We start from the raw sequence: 12,473 nt of genomic DNA on the forward strand, positions 1-12,473 counted from the left end.
GTCCAACCAGTCCATCCTAAAGGAAATCAGTTCTGAATATTCATTGGAAGGACTGATGCTGAAGCGGAAACTCCAGTACTTTGGCCACCTGATGTGAAGAACCCACTCATTGGAAAAGACCCTGATGCTGGGAAAGATTGAAGGCGGGAGGAGAAGGGGACGACAGAGGATGAGATGGTTGGAAGGCATCACCAATGCAATGGACATGAGTTTGAGTAGGCTTAGGGTGTTGGTGATGGAGAGGGAAGCCTGTTGTGCTGCAGTGCATGGGGTCGCAAAGAGTTGAACATGACTGAGTGACAGAACTGGCTGATCAGAAATCTTTAAACCTAAACTTGTATTATTTGGGCCTTTATAAAATTGCTTCAACTATATTTTGACTTGACATTGCACTTTAGGTATGAAAAACTCAGCCAGATACAATTTTATTTTAGTAGTACTATAGCCTACTATAGTACAACAACACAAGAGAAGACTCTACATGTGGACATCACCAGATGGTCAACACCGAAATCAGATTGATTATATTCTTTCCAGCCAAAGATGGAGAAGCTCTATACAGTCCGCAAAAACAAGACCGGGAGCAGACTGTGGCTCAGATCATGAACTGCTTATTGCCAAATTCAGACTTAAATTGAAGAAAGTAGGGAAAACCACTAGACCATTCAGGTATGACCTAGATCAAATCCCTTATGAGTATACAGTGGAAGTGACAAATAGATTTAAGGGACTAGACTTGATAGACAGAGTGCCTGATGAACTATGGACAGAGGTTTGTTACATTGTACAGGAGACAGGGATCAAGAAAATCCCCATGGAAAAGAAATGCAAAAAGCAAAATGGCTGTCTGAGGAGGCCTTACAGATAGCTGGGAAGAGAAGAGAAGCGAAAAGCAAAGGAGAAAAGGAAAGATATTCCCATCTGAATGCAGAGTTCCAAAGAATAGCAAGGAGAGATAAGAAAGCCTTCCTCAGTGTTCAGTGCAAGGAAATAGCGGGAAACAACAGATTGGGAAAGACTAGAGATCTCTTCAGGAAAATTAGAGATACCAAAGGAACATTTCATGCAAAGATAGGCTCGATAAAGGACAGAAATGGTATGGACCAAACAGAAGCAGAAGATAAATAAGAAGAGGTGGCAAGAATACACAGAAGAACTGTACAAAAAAGATCTTCATGACCCAGATAATCACAATGGTGTGATCACTCACCTAGAGCCAGACATCCTGGAATGTGAAGTCAAGTGGGCCTTAGAAAGCATCACTACGAACAAAGCTAGTGGAGGTGATGGAATTCCAGTTGAGCTATTTCAAATCCTCAAAGGTGATGCTGTGAAAGTGCTGCACTCAATATGCCAGCAAATTTGGAAAACTCAGCAGTGGCCACAGGACTGGAAGAGGTCAGTCTTCGTTCCAATCCCAAAGAAAGGCAATGCCAAAGAATGCTCAAACTACCGCACAATTGCACCCATCTCACATGCTAGTAAAGTAATGCTCAAAATTCTCCAAGCCAGACTTCAGCAATACGTGAACCGTGAACTTCCAGATGTTCAAGCTGGTTTTAGAAAAGGCAGAGGAACCAGAGATCAAATTGCCAATATCCGCTGGATCATCGAAAAAGCAAGAGAGTTCCAGAAATACATCTATTTCTGCTTTATTGACTATGCCAAAGCCTTTGACTATGTGGATCACAATAAACTGTGGAAAATTCTGAAAGAGATGGGAATACCAGACCATCTGACCTATCTCTTGAGAAACCTGTATGCAGGTCAAGAAGCAACAGTTAGAACTGGACATGGAACAACAGACTGGTTCCCAATAGGAAAAGGAGTCCGTCAAGGCTGTATATTGTTACCCTGCTTATTTAACTTCTATGTAGAGTACATCATGAGAAACGCTGGGCTGGAAGAAACACAAGCTGGAATCAAGATTGCTGGGAGAAATATCAATAACCTCAGATATGCGGATGACACCACCCTTATGGCAGAAAGTGAAGAAGAACTAAAGAGCCTCTTGATGAAGGTGAAAGAGGAGAGTGAAAAAGTTGGCTTAAAGCTCAACGTTCAGAAAACTAAGATCATGGCATCTGGTCCCATCACTTCGTGGCAAATAAATGGGGAAACAGTGGAAACAGTGTCAGACTTTATTTTTTGGGGCTCCAAAATCACTGCTGATGGTGATTGCAGCCATGAAATTAAAAGACACTTACTTCTTGGAAGGAAGGTTATGGCCGACCTAGATAGCATATTTAAAAGCAGAGACATTACTTTGCCAACAAAAGCCCGTCTAGTCAAGGCTATGGTTTTTCCAGTGGTCGTGTATGGATGTGAGAGTTGGACGGTGAAGAAAGCTGAGTGCCGAAGAATTGATGCTTTTGAACTGTGGTGTTGGAGAAGAGTCTTGAGTGTCCCTTGGACTGCAAGGAGATCCAATCAATCCATCCTAAAAGAGATCAATCCTTGGTGTTCATTGGAAGGTCTGATGTTGAAGCTGAAACTCCAATACTTTGGCCACGTCATGTGAAGGGTTGACTCATTGGAAAAGACCCTAATGCTGGGTAGGATTGGGAGCGGTAGGAGAAGGGGACGACAGAGGATGAGATGGTTGGATGGCATAACCGACTCGATGGTCATGGGTTTGGGTAGACTCCGGGAGTTGGTGATGGACAGAGAGGCCTGGCGTGCTGCAGTTCATGGCGTCGCAAAGAGTCGGACACAACTGAGCGACTGAACTGAACTTAGTACTATAGCCTGTTTTTTGAGAACATTACATTACTTACATTAGATGGTATTCCTTTGACAAGAGATTATGGAAACTTTCTAGTAGTTTAAAACATCAAGACAAGCAGTGATTATTATAAATAATTGATCTACTTTTATCTTATTGACACTGTGTTTGAACTGATGATTTTTCCTCCTACTTTAAACCAGCTGCTAATAAGCATAGAGTCAGATTTGCTATTTATTTCCAGCGGCTTTGTGAGACCATTAAATGCATTTCTGTCACTGACCCTATCTGTCAATATAATTTTATTATGTAACCCTTATCTTTCCTTTTCTCAGATTCCTCTCTTGGGTTTCTTTAAAAATTAAATGTGTAGGGATTTCCCTCGTAGTCCAGTGGGCTAAGACTCTGCAGTATAAACGCAGGGGCCTTGGGCTCAACCACTGGTCAGGGAGCTGGATCCCCCTTACCACTTGCTGCAACTAAAAGATCCCTCACATTGCAACTAAGACCCAGCACAGCCAAATAAATAAACATATATATACATGTACATATATATACATATACATATATATCTTCCCAGGTGACAGTAGTGGTAAAGAACCCACCTGCCAACACAGGAGACGTAAGAGACACAAGTTTGATCCCTGGGTCAGGAAGGTACCCTGGAGGAGGGAATAACTACCCACTCCAGTATTCTTGTCTGAAGAATCCTGCGGTCAGAAGGGCCTGGTGGGTTACAGTCCATAGGGTCGCAAAGAGTTGGACGTGACTGAAGTGAGTTAGTATGCATCATACACATACACACGTAGTGATCAGGGGACTAGAAAGAGTGATACTGCTGCTTTGAAAGAAGGGAATTTTTAGTAGGAGGGGAAAGGTCAGCAAATTCAGTGTTTCAGAGAATCAAAATGTCGTTGATGTCACTTAGGTGACGCTCTTAGATTGTGGTCTTAGACAGAGCCATTAATTTGAAACTGAGGTGTCTGAAGACTATATTTTTCATTCTTAATTTCAGGAGCAGATATTTTGGTTATTTTATGTTTCCCTCTCATAGAAGATAAACTACTTTTGATGTATTTTATTTAGCTCTTTGGCTATAGTAAGCTATCTCAAGTAATGACGGATTGAAGGGTATGTGTGATCAAGAACTCAGGAAAAGCTGAACTAACTGGTTACAGGAAGGCAAGAACTGTGTTAAAGCAATTCCTGCAGACAGAGAAAGCCCTGGGATAAGCCAGACATTGGGCTCACTATGAATTTATAGTACCTTTCTCTCTTCTGGTATGCAGAGTGCTTCCTAGCATTTAATTTTTGCCTGCACCTAACTTTGGCTTGTATCCTACAGTTCTTTCTAGATAGTGTTTCTCATACATGGTCTCTAGGCCACCCATATCAGTTTTGCTTGAGATACTTGTTAAAATGAAGGATTTTGAGTCTTTGTTGTTGTTCACTTACTCAGTTGTGTCCAACTCTGCGACTCCATGGACTACAGCACCCCAGGCTTCCCTGTCCTTCACCATCTCCCAGAGCTTGCTCAAACTCATGTCCATTGAGTTGGTGGTACCATCCAACCATCTCATCCTCTGTCATCCCCTTCTCCTCCTGCCTTCAATCTTTCCCAGCATCAGGGTCTTTTCCAATGAGTCGGCTCTTCACATCAGGTGGACAGAGTATTGAGTTTGAGTCTTACTCCTAGGTTTTACTGAATTAGAAGTTCTAATCCAGTGTCTAAGACTGTATTGTCCAATTCTACACCCTCTAGCTACCTTTGACTGTTTAGATTTTAAATTAACTGAAATTGAATGAAGTTGAAATTTTAGTTCCTCAATCACTCTGGTAATATTTCATTTCTCAGTAGCTATATGTAGCTGTATTGATAGCACAGATATAAGATATTTTTATAATTGTAGAAAGTTCTTTAGAATAGTATTGCATAAGGAATCAAGATTTTCCCAAAGAGGTGACATAAGAGCTGAGGCTTAAAAGTTATAGGCTAGCCAGGGAAGGAATTGATGGGATAGGATGAAATAGTCTAGGTAGAAGTAGGGTAGCAATCATTCCAATTTGTTTAGCCCAAGGAGTTTCTTGGGATGTGAGATTTTCAGAGCTAAAACTGGAACAATCTGGGAAAGCTGGGACACTTGGTCACCTGAGGTAAAAGAAACCTTATGCACAAAGATGCTGAATCAAGAGAAAATCATTATATATAAAGGAACTTTGGTGATGTAAGAACATAGAAATTTATGGCAGTGGTCAGAAATGTGGCTTCAGAAATAAACAGGAGCCAGACACAGGACTTGCAAGTGACACTGAAACAGCATCTTGGGACTTCTCTGGTGGTCCAGCTCCACTGGACTCTGCACTTCCACTGCAGGCAGTAAGGGTTTGATCCCTGGTCAGGGAACTAAGATCCCACATGCTGCATGGCACAGCCAAAAAAAAAAAAAGAGAAAGAAAGAAAGATGATCTTATAGGGAAAAAAAGCCATGGAAGGATTTTAAGCTGGCAAGTATCATGATCTTGTTCAGTTTGCCTTTTTGGTAGATCTGATATGCATTTATGTGGACCATGAATTTGAGGAGACAAGTTTGGAGACAGTGAGGTCTGTTAGGAGGTTTGAAAGTAATATAGGTAAGAGATGTTGGAAACCCTAACTAAGGAAGTGATAGTAAGGAGGAGGGGAGGCGGTAGATTTCATAAGTATTTGTGAGATATAATTAATAGAACTGGGTGTTTGATTGAAGGTAGAGTAGGAAGTCAAGGATGTGTAGGTTTCTAGCATAGATGCTTTTCTATACCTTTCTTTTCATGTCTCAGTGGCAGTCCTTTTCCGCTTCTACTTGTTCTTTGCCTGTTTAACTTCTAGTCTCTTACCCCAGTCCTCAAACCCCCAGTTTTAAAATGTCTTATTATATTGTAAGAGAGCTGCTCAGTAGAAAAGGAGCTCTAGCCCTCGAGATACACCTTAGCTCCATCCCATTTTGTTCATTTTCTTCCATATATCTTCACCTTCAACTCTTTCCTGCTTGTATCCTTTCCTCCATGGAGAACAAACTGGGTAGGAACTGTTTAAGACAAGGAGTCTTATATTCATCTCACCCATGCATTGTTTGAAAACTACAGTCCAGTCTGCAGTTCCTGTAGGCCTGTTTTTCTTCCTTCCTTTCTTTTACCTGCCTGAACTTGCCAGCCTTCGCACCACTTTAATATATTCCAATTGTATGTTTTTTATTTTAGAGGGTTTTTTATATTTTTATTTCTTAATATTCTTGTGAGGGTATGAATTGGTGTGTGTTTTGATCATTCATTTATCCCTAGTACCCAGAAAAGTGCTTGGCATGTAGTAGGTAATCAATAAGTATTTGTTGAGTGAATTAATCCTGTGTTAAAAATACACGATCAAAGAAAGTAGTAGGATAGTATATATAGAGATCATTGGATTGGAGGTTGGGAAACTTGGATTCTAGTCCTGGCTTTGCCATAAAATGCCTGTGTGGGCTCTGAGAAGTCACTTCTCCTTTGCTGGACCTCAGTTTCTTCATAGGCACAGCAATAAAGTCCATTATGTTGATGGAAAACTCAGCAGTGGACACAGGACTAGAAAAAGTCAGTTTTCATTCCAGTCCCAAAGAAGGGCGGTACTAAAGAATGTTCAAGCTACCGTGCAGTTGCTCTCATTTCACATGCTAGCCAGATAATGCTCAAAATCCTTCCAGCTAGGCTTCAGCAGTACATGAACTGAGGACTTCTAGATGTACAAGCTGGATTTAGAAAAGGCAGAGGAACCAGCGATCATATTGACAACATCCATTGGATCATAGAAAAAGCAAGAGAATTCCAGAAAAACATCTACTTCTGCTTCATTGACTACATTAAAGACTTTTACTGTGTAGATCACAACAAACTGTGGAAAATTCTTCAAGAGACAGGAATACCAGACCACCATACCTGTCTGTTGAGAAACCTATATTCAGGACGAAAAGCAATAGTTCAAAATTGGGAAAGGAGCACCTCAAGACCCTATGTTGTCACCCTGCTTATTTAACTTACATGCAGAGTACATCATGCGAAATGCCAGGCTGGATGACTCACAAGCTGGAATCAAGATTGCTGGGAGAGATATCAGCAACCTCAGATATGCAGATGATAATACCCAAATGGCAGGAAACAAAGAGGAACTAAAGAGCCTCTTGATGAAGGTGAAAGAGGGGAGTGAAAAAGCAGGATTAAAACTCAACATTCAGAAAACTTAAGATCATGGCATCCGGTCCCATCATTTTATGACAAATTGATGGGGAAACAATGGAAACAGTGACAGATTTTCTTTTCTTGGACTCCAAAATCATTGCAGATGGTGACTGGAGCCATGAAATTTAAAAAACACTTGTTTCTTGGGAGAAAAGCTATGACAAACCTAGGCAGTATATTGAAAAGCAGAGACATCACTTTGCCGACAGAGGTCCATATAGTCAAAAAGCTATGGTTTTTCCAATGGTCATGCTCGGATATGAGAGTTGGACCATATAGAAGGCTGAGTGCCAAAGCATTGATGCTTTCGAATTGTGGTGGTTCTCAAGAGAAAACTCTTGAGAGTCCCTCGGACTGCAAGGAGATCAAACCAGTCGATCCTAAGGGATATCAGCCCCGAACATTCATTAGAAAGATTGATGCTTAAGCCGAGGCTCCAGTAGTTTGGCCACCTGATGCAAAGAGCTAACTCTTGGAAAAGACCCTGATGTTGGGAAAGATTGAGGGCAGGAGGAGGAGGGGACGACAGAAAGATGAGATGGTTGGGTGACATCACTAACTCCGTGAACGCGAATTTGAGCAAACTCCAGGAGATAGTGGATGACAGGGAAACCTGGTGTGCTGCAGTTCATGGAGTCACAAAGAATGGTACACAACTTAGCAACTGAACAACAGCAACAATATTCATGGGATACAGTAGATAAGAGCATTAATGTGTAGCTGAAACTTCTTTAGCAGTTTAGTTTCGGTGTATATAACAATTTTCTTGAAATATACATCAAATTTCCTAGCTTCCCAAATGACTTAAATATGAAAGTATGCTTATTTTTAGCTTCATTTGACTGTAGGATGAAACAAGCTGAACCTTAACTTTATCTTAATTGGCTTTTAATTTTTAGATGCTTTGCTTTCTTAAACTGAAAAATGGGGAAAGAAACTTGAGATGGGTAATTAATATTTGAAACCTAAGTATAGTCATTATGATTATACCTCCCATTGATGTAATAATAAGGTTATATCTTAGTGTACAGAATTGAAACACTTAATACCAGAGGTAATTTTTAAAATTAAACTTTAAAGATTTTTATTTATTTAAATTGAACTATTTTAGTGCTCTCCTGCATTTTTATTTTCTGTTAGTACAAAGCATATGGTATTCCAAGTATTCAGCTTATCTTATTAAGTGACAACTGAGACAGAAACACTTCTGTAGTCACCAGTCAGTGACATTTTAACATCTGCTTCTTGCTTAGCACTGTGTATATTAACCAGTTTATTAATTCCTTGCAGAGCGGCAAGAAGAGAAACTGAAGAATAACAACAGAGATCTGTCAATGGTAAGAGTCCTAAATATAACTTCATGATAAACCACATGTTTTTCAGCAGAAGACCATGATTTGCCTCAAGTACATTGCACTTACCTTTTCAGAAATTTATAGTTATGCATGCTATAAATAATATAATGGGTGTTCCTAGACCAAATAGAAGTGAAAATGTGCTACAGGGCTGAAGCTTCATGTTGGTAATATGAACAGCTTTTTTTTTTTAAGAATGTCTTGAGGTCATAATTTTGTCATTTTCACAGTTTTTTTTTTTTAGCTTCTCCCTTATGTTTTCAAATGAAGTCACTTATTTTCTTTTTCTTCCTTATGTTATTACTGAATCTTTGGCTTATGGTGACCTGGTAATCCCATCATAAGAGTTGGAACATCATAGATGGCCTTTATTCTTTAAGAGGCCTTTTGTTCTGAAGGTCAGGCATATCATAAAGTGTAAGGAAAAGTGATTTTATTAGCCATTTACTCATTATTTATAAAGAGTAGAGTTTATTCAAGCATGTCTTTCTGAGGCATAGGTAGGCAACTTATATGGCTTGACTAATTTTTCTGCCTAATTTCTGTATATTCAAACAAGACACCTCAACTGTGCAACAGTTACCTTTTGCTTACTGAGAGACCTTTGCTATATTATTTTATCTTCTATTTCTTAAAATTCTTTTTTAAATATTTATTTGTTCGTTTATTTGGCTGTCAGGTCGTAGTTGCATCACATGGGCTCTTTCATTGCCATTCACAGACTCTCTAGTTATTGCATGCAGGCTTAGTTGCTCCGTGGCATGTGGTATCTTAATTCTCCACCCAGGGATTGATCCTGCGTCCCCTGCATTGCACAATGGATTCTTAACTACTGGACCACCAGGAAAGTCCCTTGAAATTCTTTTTAAGAAAGATTATAATATAGAAGTGTATTTTTTTGAACATAGCTTTTCTGTTGTCACAGTTATTCCATGATCAAGAGACCAAATTTGAAAACTGCAGAAAGAAGGGATAAAAATTTCTGATAAACTGTTAGTCATGTCTTTATGATCTTTTGTTTATTTATACTTTTATGGCACACGTAATTAAGAAAGTAGCTAGCTACAAGAAACAAAATACCTTATATGCTTGAACGTGTACTTGTTTTTTTACTTGATCAAGAGGTAGAGGTTGGTAGTCCTGGGCTGGTGTGGCAGCACAGTAGTATCACTAAAAACTCCAGTTAGCCTTCCTTAGCTTATGGTCGTTTGGTTGTTTCATGTTGCTTTACTGTCAGGAATTAGGTTCTTCATTCCAGACAAGAAGTATGAGCAGAAGGCTTAAAGGGATGCTAGCCAAGTTTGCCCCTTTTAAAAGTTCTGGTTAGTACTTGTACTTGTCACTCGTTGTCCAGAATTAGGTCATATGGCCACTCCAAGTACGGTTAATCAGAAGGTAACAAGGAGAAGAGGCCTTAGGGGTGGAGGGTGGGTTAGACAATAAACAATTTTTTTTGCCAAGGAGCACCTTTTAAAAATGATACGAGATCAAAATTTGGGGGGTATGCTTTAGTAGTGGTTTTCCTTTAGTGTGAAGTGACAATTTGTTGATCTCCTTACAGGTTCGGATGAAATCCATGTTTGCAATTGGCTTTTGTTTTACTGCCTTAATGGGAATGTTTAATTCCATGTGAGTATCCTTTTATATGGCTTTATCTAACTTGCTCTGTGTAGACAATTAACTTTTTTGTAATATTTTGATATTTCATATTTATAGAAAAGTTATAGGAGTAGTATATCCATTAACCAGATTCACAATTGTTAACATTTTTCCTCATTTGCTTTCTTTTTTTCTGTTTCTCTATATCATAAATATTTGTGCTCATTCATGTATTATTTGTGTATTTTTCTGAATCTTTCAAAAGTTTGATGTGGATTTCATACCCCTTTATTCATAACTACTAAAAGTATGTGTTACCTAAGAACATGGACATTCTCTTATCCTCAATCCAGTTGTCAAAATTCAGGGAAATTTAATTTTGTTAGAATACAGGCGAGGAATAGGACAGGGAGACCACTTTCTCCCCCACAAAGTCATCGAAAGAACATTTGAATGCTGAGCAAACTCCACAAAACAACTTCTGAACACTGGCAGAGGACATCAGGCACCCAGAAAAGCAGCCCATTGTCTTCGAAAGGAGGTAGGACAAAATATAAAAGATACAAAGCGAGACAAAAAAGGTAGGGATGGAGATCTGTCCCGGGGATGGAGTCTTAAAAGAAGAGAAGTTTCCAAACACCAGGAAACCCTCTCACCAGCGGGTCTGGGGGGAGTTTTCGAATCTCGGAGGGCAACATAACCAGGAGGAAAAATAAACAAATAAAACCCACAGATTACGTGCTTAAAGGCAACTCCCAGCAGAGAAGTAGCCCAGACGCTCGCATCTGCCACCAGCAAGCAGGGGCTGAACAGGGAGATGCGGGCGGCATTGCTTAGGGTAAGGACCAGGCCTGAAGACCCTGAGGGCAATCTGAGGGAGCTAACCTGAGATAGCAACCTAAACTGTGGGATAGCCAGAGAGAGAATTATCCCGTGAAAAGTCCAAACCTAAGGCATTGCCAGCTGCTCACAGAACAGAGGACTGAGCCAATACCAGAGGAGAGCTAGCTGGCTGAAGACTGGCCCATCCCCTGCCGGATGCAGCAGGCAGGTGGATGCCAGCCAGAGCCGGAAAGGGGCAAACTCGGGCCCCAGAGAGGGCATACCCTACCAAACTGCGAACAGGCTTCCAGTCTCTAACCAAAGACTTCCTGAGATTCTGGACGGTTGACATCCGCTGGGAGGGTTGCAGCCAGAGATCAGCTCCCCAGAAGAGACAGAAGGCGCACTGGAGACGGGTGCGCCTGGAAACTGAGCGCCTGGGGCCGGGGAGGTGATAAGACGCACTGCACCTGGGGAGAGTGCGCTCTCCAAGCACCTGGTCGCCTGAGCTACTCGAACCGGGGAAGGGCACAAAATGCAGGCCCAACGGAGTCTGCGCCTTTGTGAAGTATCCGAGAACCTGAACCTGAGCGGCTTAGACCTGGGAAATGCACGCAACCCAGGACCCGCTCCCTGCAGAGCAACCTGGAGCCTGAGCAGTGTAGACTGGGAAAGCACACATGCCGTGAGTGGGGGCAAACCCAGTGCGGCCGAGACACTGTGAGCACTCCCCACACACTCCAGTGATATTTGTTTGCAGTGTTCCTCCCTCCGCACAGCACAACTGAACAAGTGAATCTAAACAAGAGACCACCTCCACCCCCTTGTGTCAGGGCAGAAATTAGATACTGAAGAGATCTGCAAACAGAAGCCAAATAAACAGAGGGAACTGCTTTGGAAGTGACAGGTGCAACAGATTAAAATCCCTGTAGTTAACACCGACTACATTGAAAGGGGCCTATAGATATTGAGAAGTAAAAGCTGAAACAAGAAACTATCTGAAACTGAACTGCCCCACACTGCCCTCAACAGCTCCAGAGAAATTCCTAGATATATTTTTACTATTATCATTTTTTTAATTAAAAAAAAATTTTTAAGTCCTGTATTGCTCCTTTAATTTTCATTTTTATAACCTAGTATTACCTTGCAAAAGAAAAAAAAGACCCTATTTTTAAAGCAGACTTCATCTTCTACTCTAGATTTTTAATCTTTGCTTTATAGTATTTGTTATCAGTTTTGTACATTTAAGAATCCAGTCTTCAGTACCCATTTTTACTTAGGAGTGTGATTACTGGCTTGATTACTCTCTCCCCCTTTGGACTCTCCTTTTTCTCCCCCAGGTCGCCTCTATCTCCTCCCTCCCCCTTCTGTTCTCAACCGAATTCTGTGAATCTCTGTGTTCTGGGCTGTGGAGAACACTTAGGGACAGAGTACTGCCTAGACCTATATCTCTCCTTTTGATTCCCCCTTTTCTCCTCCTGTTCACCTCTATCTCCTTCCTTCCTCTTCTCCTCTCTGTGTAACTCCGTGAACCTCTCTGAGGGTTCCAGACTGTGGAGAGCACATAGGGAATAGATTGCTGGCTAGAGTGCTCGCTCCCCTTTTGATTCCCCGTCTTCTCCTCCTCGTCACCTTTATCTCCCTCCTCCCTCTTCTCTTTTCTGTGTAACTCTGTGAACTTCTCTGGGTGTCCCTCACTGTGGAGAATCTTTTCACCATTAACC

At 41.0% G+C, this 12,473-nt stretch overlaps 1 protein-coding gene across 1 annotated transcript in view; it reads left to right on the forward strand.

Annotated features, from left to right (window-relative positions):
- Nucleotides 1–12,473, forward strand: part of TMCO1 (transmembrane and coiled-coil domains 1) — a 65,264-nt gene that overhangs the window by 12,288 nt on the left and 40,503 nt on the right. Inside the window, exons 4-5 of the mRNA XM_081491343.1 lie at nt 8,264–8,310; nt 9,890–9,957. Of these exons, the coding sequence (XP_081347469.1) occupies nt 8,264–8,310; nt 9,890–9,957 (115 nt within the window). The remainder of the gene's footprint in view (nt 1–8,263; nt 8,311–9,889; nt 9,958–12,473) is intronic.

This window comes from Giraffa tippelskirchi, chromosome 5 (assembly GCF_054371585.1).
Source record: "Giraffa tippelskirchi isolate mGirTip1 chromosome 5, T2T-mGirTip1v1.2.pri, whole genome shotgun sequence".
NCBI lineage: Eukaryota > Metazoa > Chordata > Mammalia > Artiodactyla > Giraffidae > Giraffa > Giraffa tippelskirchi.